Source organism: Saccostrea cucullata, unplaced genomic scaffold (assembly GCF_032062105.1).
Source record: "Saccostrea cucullata isolate Sc308-1 unplaced genomic scaffold, CSIRO_AGI_Scuc_v1 ctg12624, whole genome shotgun sequence".
In the NCBI taxonomy this organism is placed as follows: domain Eukaryota; kingdom Metazoa; phylum Mollusca; class Bivalvia; order Ostreida; family Ostreidae; genus Saccostrea; species Saccostrea cuccullata.
Genome location: NW_026931279.1, coordinates 15,849 through 25,874, shown reverse-complemented (window position 1 = coordinate 25,874; position 10,026 = coordinate 15,849). Strand labels below are relative to the sequence as shown.

At 32.5% G+C, this 10,026-nt stretch overlaps 1 protein-coding gene across 1 annotated transcript; it reads right to left on the bottom strand.

Annotated features, from left to right (window-relative positions):
* Positions 1–5,697: 5,697 nt before the first annotated feature.
* On the bottom strand, positions 5,698–10,026 carry LOC134232066 (gastrin-releasing peptide receptor-like). The gene is made up of 2 exons (XM_062714036.1): positions 9,950–10,026; positions 5,698–6,758 (listed from the first exon to the last, which is right to left on the bottom strand). The coding sequence occupies exon 2, from the start codon at positions 6,748–6,750 to the stop codon at positions 5,698–5,700; it is 1,053 nt and encodes a 350-aa protein (XP_062570020.1). The 5' UTR covers positions 6,751–6,758; positions 9,950–10,026.

Below are 10,026 nucleotides of genomic sequence, written 5' to 3'. Positions count from 1 at the left end.
TTTAGTTACAAAATTGTTACATCTAAAACTAGCATTACTAAAAGATTGCGTACGCGGTAGTTTTTAATAGACAATTTCACAATCACAATCATAAACATAACTGATCGAATTGCTTAAAAGCAGTCTTCACCAAGGCTTATGAAGTCCTGCTCCTGTATTTTCAGTTCATCTTCATTTTAGTGGTATATTCTGCCTTATCAGATGGCGCAGTGATTAGAGCGTGTGCTCTAGTAAGGAGTTGATCCTTACGTTGCTAGTTCAAATCCTACTGAGGGACGTGGAGACCGGTCTTTTTGATGAAACCGCATAAACCGAGGTCCCGTGTCTCAGTAGGTGCGGGAACGAAAAAGACCCATCCCTGTTCAATGGCCCTTAGTGCCAAGTATAGTACAGAATGTGCAGCTCTCCACTGGCAAGTGGTAGCGTCTCCATCTGTGTGAAAAATTCTCGAGATGGACGTTAACAGCATACAATCAATCAATCCTCTATTTGTTAACCAGTCAAGTAAACCTCAAACCCCTTCAGCTAGAGATAAACATGTTTCCATTACTTACGTCTGTGTGGTTTTTTTTTCATCGTTTTCATCTTTAATCTCTATCTACAGCAGTCAAATCCTGCTCAACATTGTGTTGTTTAATAATTTGGTGCTCCACATAACCGCCTAACGTCATCATTTCTGACAATGTGTAATTTGAAGTGCTTTGACACATATCGTCATCCATGTATATCTCTCATATAGGATGTCAAATCAATGAATTTTTAAACACGAATACCCCACATTATAGAGTATTTATGTAGTTTAATTCTTCTCTATTATATTCCCTTATAATCTGATATCTAAGAAAATTACATTATCAATAATATATGTAGACGTGCGCGAACCACTGATATATCTTTTAAATGCTATATGCATAAAACAGCACAGGGCTATAATATTTTGTCAAGATAACAAAAAGGTAATTTCCAGCAGCATGCAAAAATTAGTACAACTGTACTTTTGTTAAATATTATTTGAAAAAACAAAAATTGTTTTCTGGGACAACCCTCGTACAATGTGAATATGATTATAAATTCATTACAAAATTTATTTTATGAAATAATACTCTCTGATGTGTGTACTGCTTTGTCTTTAAGTTATACATAGACCTAGCATGCATTATTCCACGGTTCGAAACTCAGGGTCGTCCTATTCAATTTTCGGTTTTCATTTGATTGATTATTCAGAGTATTTCTGAAAATTGTGTTTACATGTACAATTTAGTTTTTAAAATTTTAGAGAATTTTATTTATAATTTTAGGGTAAAAAATATCTTATTTTTGTCTTTTCTTTCGTTTCATTTTTGATAAGTTTTTTTTTCACGGTTTAAAAAATGACGGATAAAACTAGTAGACTAATTGTTTTCGACAAATTAGAGGTTTTTTGTCAAACTTAATGCTTCATTCATTATCATAATTAACTATTTGCAGTTAAATTTCATGAAAAAGAAACAAAATTATTCAATTTTTCAGTTTTTATTTCTTCCTTTTACGGTTGTTGTCCAGAAAAAATAAGCGGATTGACGACGTGTATATATATACAAAAATGTTTAATGTTGTCTGCTTTCTTTTGCAGGCTGGAAATTTGTATGTGTTTTATTAGAGAAAAATGAATGAAATTTAATGGTTTGTACAATAATTGTATGGACTCCTCTTTTTTAACATTTCCAGCCCTCTACAAGCAAGCTGTGGTGTTTCTGCTCTCCTTTGCAGGCTGGATGATTGTTTTATTAGAAAATAAAATGATATGCAATGCTCGGTACAATAATCACATGGTTTCTATACAAATAAAAGTATAGGTTTTTTTTTTTTTTTTTTTTTACTTTTTCAGCCCTTTACAAGATAAATAGTTACATATATAAAGATAAATATGTCTTTTGGAAGAAAAACTTATCTATGTGCTTATTTTATGCTCTTTTGTATGTTTATAAAACAAAAAAAATAAATTTGATATACTTCCCCGGTTTCACAGATAGCAGTCTGTTCTGATTAAGTTGCTTGACTTTTTTTAGTGAATCACGCTCTATTTATTTGGGGGAAAAATCAATAAAATTTTTGTATTAGCCTAGGACGTTAAGAAATTAGCATATTGATATTTTACCATATCTATATAGGAGGAAGGGGGAGTTGGGGATCTTCTACAAGCTAAACGTGTGTTATACACATGTAATTGTACACAGAATATTTATATTCTGTAAAAATTAAGTTTTGATTTTACAGAAAACGTCTGGATCCGCCACTGAAATATTTTTTTTTTCATAAAAATAAAATCTACTTGTCTGACATTATTCTTTGAATGAATGAACCAAAACGTTTATCAATCGTTAGTGTTTTTGGATACTAAACGATGTCAAAGAAGACCATCAACGAAAGGTGCAATGTACTTTACATTTTTTTTATAATAAGAATTGACATGAAAGCTTCTTAATGGCATGCTTTTATTGTAAACATGAATTAAAGTACAGGAAATTCAGGGTCAATTTTATAACAGCGAGTTTCCCTTCCTCGGTCTTGTTTCATTAGTTTATAGAAATTGCGATCCCGGATTTATTTAATGTGTTATTTTATTAAACGATTTCATAATTTAAGAGAATTTTCAACCCACGAAATAGACATGTTTATTTGTTATTTATTTATTATACGAGGGTCACTCAAAAAGTTCGTAGACTTTTGTTCTAACTCTTTTTATTTAACGTCATATTATATCCAAATTTGGTATAAACATATTTTAACAACAAATTCGAATAATTTGAATTAAGAATTGGAATATTATATACGTGTTAAGTGAAGGATATATGTTTTTATGAAGAGAAAAACGCTACAAATCGTGGATGAAATTAAAAAGAAAAAATAAAAAGCAGAGTAATTTTGAGAAACTTTCTCGCCATAGCTTTTGGCGCTACATTGTTGGCTAACCGTGCTCCGTGGTAACAAAACATGTTGCTTTAAAAATTGACTAATACTATTTCATCAAATGGCATGAAACTTCACACTTCAACCAAATATATTTTTTTATGTAAATGTGTTGATCTATAATATTGTAATAATAACATAACGATGAGGAACATAGTCTACGTATTTCTTAATAACCCTCGTACATTTTGTCATATGTACAGTACACTTGTATTTTTTCATTTGAAAAAATAAAATGTTTATCGATGTTAAAAAACAGTCCTTAAAATTTCAAGATCTTCTTACTTTAAAAATAACAGAGGAAGAGCTGGAATATATTTCCTATTTATGAAATGTTTACAAATCATATTTTGCTAAAATTAGTTAAGTATCTTAATGTTATCTAGGTTTTGAAGTGGATTTAACTCAATTTTTTTACAGTATGAACTTAAATGACTAGATAAAGTGACAGCAAAATAAAGTGTTCATGCCCGGCAGACATATTTCTTCAACTGAAACACGTTAAATATGCCCGACTTATTGAACGACTTTTATGCATCATCCCCAAACATATAACCATTGTGTTTTTTCCAATCAGATGGTATTAATGTGCTCATAAATGTTTAAAATTAAAGAAGATGATTTTGTCTGGTTCAAAAGATCTAAAATGCGTTTAATCTGAAAAGTTCAACAAAGAAGTTGGAGCTTTAACTAATTGATCAACGAATGTGAGGCTTATATAAACAAATAAATATTGTAGCTTGTTTATATAAGTAATAATTTTTAAGGTTTAGAAAACTATCAAGATAAAAAAGAAATATTACATGTATCTGGATTTGTAGATATTTATTAATATGTTTCATTATTTATTTTCATGGTTTATACTTTTTCTTGAGTAAGACGTAAACTGAAACCTTTTTAATAACCAAAACTCCACATTTTCTAATTTATATTTATGTGTGCTGTGTCATCCTCAGTCATACGTCATAGTTTACAAATGATGAAATTGGTGTAATAACTGCGGTATGTTCTGTATTAAAAACTCATTTGAATGAAATTTGGCGACCCATACATAATGTATACTACTCAAACTACAACAATCTAGCATTGAAAGTATTTGAGTTACATACATAATTTTTTTAAACATACCGCTAAATCGTTGATAAAATCTTTTTCGCAGTTAACGGTCTGATTTTTGTTTCTGTTTTCAGCAAAAAAAAAAATCAATAATAGAAGGATGTTTATCATAAAAACGAGTGATCAATGAATGCCTGTAAAATAAATCTTAAGATATAGGAAGGCATAAGACACGGTGACATAATTTCTAGAACAAATGTTAAGAGAAATATTTATATACGTTTTGAGATTCGCCATACGTTGTAACAAATCTATTTCTTATTACTTTTTGTCCCCCGCTTGAAAAGTGGGGGATATTAATTTGGGTTTGTCCGTCCGTCCGTCCGTCTTTCTGTCTGTCTGTAACGCTTTCGTTTCCACACGATATCTCGAGAACCCTTTGAGCTTTTGCAATGAAATTTGGCATAGCAACTCCCTATGGACAAAAGAAGACCCCTATTGATTTTGAGGTCAAAAGGTCAAAGGTCAAGGTCATAAATAAGCAAATTCTGTGTGTTATAACACTTTCGTTTCCACACGATATCTCTAGAACCATTTGAGCTATTGCAATGAAATTTTACATAACAACTCCCTGAGGCCTAAGGAAGACCCCTATTGATTTTGAGGTCAAAAGGTCAAAGTTCAAGGTAGTAAATTTATATATTGTGTCTGTGTGTAACTCTATCATTTCCGGGCGATATTTCAATAAGATTTTGAACTTATGCAATGTAATTTTATACCAAAACTCCCTAGGACCTCTCTCACCCCTCTCAAAGTGCCCCGCCCCGTTTGTTTTAGTATTTATAGTATTACATGTCGCTATTTTTAGCACAGGGGCATGCGGAGAGTTATTGCGTATAAAACAGGTTCTCGGCGGACTTTATGTTCTTAATTACATCTATTAGAACTGTTTGATAAAGGCTAAAAAAAATCAAACACCATGGATTGTGTAAAATTTTGACAATACCGAACATGAATATAAACATGTATGTGACTTCACTTCTGCATATACTTAACTACGTTATAAGCGACTCCGTGGTCTAGTGGTATGTCTCCCGCTCCATGTGTGAGAGGTCCCGGGATCGAATCTCGGACGAGCCTTTTTTTTTTTTTTAACTTTTCTTTCTTTTTTTAAATGATAGTATTCAGTATGTGAAAAGAAAAATTTATGAGGTTATAAAATCATCATTACAGTGTGATAAATATTCCATATAAAAAGAATCTTCTATACACATAATAAAGAATAAGGTATCAAATCTTTATACGCATATTGACAATCATGTATTTTATTTGCTTGAGTATACATGTATTCATTTAATAATTCTACAAATTCAGTCAGGGGGATCCGACTTTTTCCCTAAGCGGGGGACACGAATTCTCTGAATTAGCTTGTTCACTTGTTCAAGACAGCCCATACCTCCTATTTTTTTTAAATAAATGTGATTGATATGCAAATTTAAACAAAGATATGGGCTTTTTCTATGTACTGTTTATACATTTATTTGTATTTCTATTTGTATACAAATAAAAATTAAACTCCTGTAAAATATTTATTCCGCAACCTTTATAATATTCAGACTATTTACAGCAACAAAGAAGAGGATTTAGAATTGTTGATGCAGAACCTTGCCAAAACTTCAGCTGAATTTGTTTCTAACAAGGTGATCCGATCCTGAATGTATTTTCTTTTTTTATGCTATCCGTCGAAGAGTTTTCTTCGGAAAAAGAAATCGTTGAATCAAAGGATCTTTGTTCAGACACCGTACGTCTTTCTGACATCCTGCTATCGTACTTCCGGGTCGGTCTCTGACAATTGCAACGCATGACGTTCACAAACTCTCGTTTGAAATCTCGATACGAGAGGATGTACATAAAAGCGTTAATGCAGCAGTGGAGTACTTCCAGGTACATAATCATCACCATTGTGATGTCCATTTCCGTTTCGGGGATAAACAAAAATGAGAGAACCTTAAATTCGCCAAAGACTACGATCAAGGTGAACGCTGTTTTTGGAACAACACAAAAGAGGAAGGCAACCATCAGGATTACAAGCGTTTTAGTGAGCCTGTTTCGTTGGTTAACCTTGCGTTTCACGAAATTACTTGGACTGCTGTCACTAAGTTGTCGTACTAATTTGTCCTTGGAATGGAGACTAAATGCGATCATGGTAACCATAAATCCGATGATAACGACGACAATGGGAACAATCCTTGTTATAAGTGTGTCTATTAATGTCACAGATTTTTTATCCAGGTCGAAAATTTTAGGTATTGGCACTGCCAGTCCAATAAAGTAAATTAGGAATACTGCAACATACATTTTGCGGATTGTCCAAGAACTGTGAAACTTCATTGGCATCGTCATTACGCATGCTCGTTCGATTGCAATCAAAGCTGTAGTGAAAGCAATCCAGGATATCGGAATATTTCCGATAAAGGCATAAAACTTCATCTGCCAATGGCTGTTTTCTGTGATTAGTGATTCAAAACCATACAGTTTCAGATTCAGTCTAAGAGTCAACCAAGAAACCAAGACAACGGATAAAAGGTTCGCCACACAAATACTCTGTAAAAGAATCAGACTGCCCGTTCTCTTCCGCTGACGGAAAAGCACGACTAGGCCCGAAATGTTTCCGTAAAGTCCGATCAGGAGAGTTAAAGGATATAATCCTGAAAGTGTCACCCAGAGAAATGTTGGATCTGCCATTTATCACTCTGAAATAGAAATATACGATAATAAAGAAATACATTCTGCCTGAAATTCATTGTAAATGTGATACACAATTTGTTTAAATGTATTCTATTTTCTAACTAACCAACCCCTATTTAAGTACTAATATAGGAACATTGTTTTGTGTACGTTTATAAATTTTTGACAGTCATCCTTTGCATTCCTTTCGATTTACAAGTTTATAAGAAAAGGCGATTAAGTGCTAATGAAAAATAAAAAAAAAACACCAAGAAATTATATAATTCGTCGGCCATATTGAATTAAATGTGTGCCCTCCCTAAGTAAATGATTCAAATCGACAAACTCATTGTTAATTTATAATCCCAAGGAAACATTTTATTTCTATGCATTTCAGAAAAGGAATTTTGAAAAATCACATTTGATGCTTAATATTTTTAAAAAATTATGCCTACAGAACGGCCTAGTATTTTCATCAGAGTGGGCAATACTAATTAAAAGATCGCCATATATAGCCATAATACTTTTTTAAAATTATTATCTTCTCAAACAAACCTTCAACAATGGAAGCATGGAAATGCAGTTTTTTTTTTTCAAATCAATTCATTATAGAGGGATGGGGATTTCTTGTAATTTGTTGCGGGAATTTTAGATATTTTAACCAGGAAATTATACACTATGAAGAGATTGAGTCAATGACATTATAAAGCAATTTTTACCCTGGCCACACCCTACAAACAAAATAAAATTCATGTCATTAAAAAGAAGATATAAAAGTAAATACATAGGGCATATTTTAGCTTTGTTTGTACGTACGGCCACATCGAAAACTTAACTTTCCTTCCTATCGGGTCTATGTCCACCCTATCAATCCGTTCGCGCAAAGTCCGCTCGCTTCCATTCTCGTTCGCCCTGTATTATGCTTTTGTAAATATTTATGTACACTATCTTAGAATTTTATTATTGGGAGTCTCGTCTAGATACAGGATGTAATACAGATTTGACCATGTATTATTCTCCTTGTAACGTTATGTGATATGTTATATGCATGTGAAATACATGCGGAAATTTTCCACTTATTAATTTTTCAATTCTAAAATTTTTAATTTTATACTATTCTCTCTGACTTTAATTAAAGTCGGAAGCGTTAAAAAATAAGCCGCTCAACATGTAGTTTAATTTTTTTTCTTTCAGTTTTCATTAATTTCATATATCAATCCGAGTTTAAAGTCGGATGCGGTAAAGGTCTGCTCATATAGCCAATCTGTAAAAAAGAAATTTTTGTTTTTTTAAGTCGATTGTAGTGAGATAGGCACCCCCCCCCGTTTTTGCGTATTTCTCAGTTATGTGAGTGTTACATTGGGTGCAGTGTATTAACCAGAAAATAAATAACAAGTTGAAATCGATACCGTAATACCAGATAACAAGAATTCTGTTTAAATCTTAAGAGAGTAAACATCCTATTACTTATAATTAATGTGATGAATTTCACTGATGCACGTACAAGGAATTCACCATGAAAATTTAGAGTACGTTCTTCACCGAGTCAATCTCAACGAATTTGGGGCACGAACTCAAATTCTGGAAAAAGAAATCTTCAGCTTTTGGAGGTATGAAATATGTATTCATAAATATCAAGATGAGGGGAAACGAACGTGCTAGTACCCTGTATATGCCTCATAAGGGCAATTTATGTACGTCTGCAGATGTAAATAAAGTCCTGCTTTGTTCTGTCATTCCAAAAAAGGAAAGAAACAATCTAAACAGGAGTTTCCAAAAAAAAAAAATTTCATGCATATTTCATTCGAACCTGCGAGGTAAGGATCAACTCGGGCTCTAGAGTCGCGAAGTAAGGAGTTGATTCTAACGTCGCAGATTCAAATCCCACTGTGGGACGTGGAGACCGGTCGTTTAGATGAGACCCGGTCTGTCTCTCCGTCCAGCTGTCCATCCGTCTAGCTGTCCTTCCGTCTGTCTGTCAGTCTGTCCTACTTGTTTTTCCGCATTTTACTAAACGCTTGCAGAAATTGTCCTGACTTTTTATATGTGAGTCTATCTTGATAAGTTAAAAATCAGTTTTGAATTTCATTCCACTTCATTGGTTTTTGACGGAATTGCAGCATTTTCAATTTTTCATAATTTTGATTACGCGGGTTCGTTATGCACTAATTTAAAGTTCCAAACAAGTTAAACTTACATATTAGATCATTTTTAAATAAAAAAAATAAGAAAGTATTAATATCCAATGATAATGAAGACATAAAATATTTATGATGGGGATATCGGTATGGCGAACAAGAATTATGGTGAATGGACCCTACATATACAGATCATGCCAACCGGAAGATAGGGTGAACGGACCCAATAAACGACACTTTAGATTGACTCTGAAGCTGGTTTGGAACGTACTTGACAAATCTTCAGTTTGTACTCCGTTGGAGTTTGAGTATAATACTCTTTTATAACTTCAGCTTTGGAGTACGAGTATGAATTTGGAGTACGGAGTTTGAGTTTGAGTACGAATTTGAACTCCAAAACTTTTTATAACCTCGGGGTCTGATCTGTTTTTAAAATGAATCATCCATAATTTATTTTGTTCTATATTTAGTTTTTTTTTTTTTACATTATTATATTAGCAATATTAACCCCCTTCCTCTCAGACACAAATTTTAACGCATATACCATTTCCTATTTTAACGCAAAATCAGGCATATACCGTTTCCCCGCAATCACACATTTTTAAGTACTTTGAAAAGTACATTTACTCTTTAATCTAATGCCAATTTCTTTCTATTTTATACTTGCTACAATCTCAAAAATTAAGGAAAAAAAAAATCTTATTAAAATACCATAATTTAATTAACGCTAAACTTTAGAGAAACTTGTACTGCGCTAGCAAGTGCTTGCACGGAAATTATACCGTCCTATTTCTATGACGTGAACATTAAGTGTATATTGCATAACAGTTCAGTTAGTTGCAAAGAGTTAATACTTGGGACATTTTTTTTTAAATTGACCCATCCATAATTTCTTTCTATAACTGATTCAACTTTTTTAAAATAATTATATTAATACATGGTGCAATCGAATCTACATATATAATACAATGTAAACCTACAATTATAATCCATTGTTTAAACTTTCTCCGGAAAGTACTTATACGTACAGAAAGTTTTAAAATATACCAATTCATAATGACGCGTTTCTTGTTACTTACTGGAAAAAGGGTGAATTTTCTCAATCTTATCTGCAGTTAACCAATGAAGCTCCAACCAGTATTTGAACCATTTTAAC

Bases quoted from the DNA above. Each gene is read 5' to 3' on its own strand.
- LOC134232066 (XM_062714036.1), bottom strand. From the start codon at position 6,750: ATGGCAGATCCAACATTTCTCTGGGTGACACTTTCAGGATTATATCCT.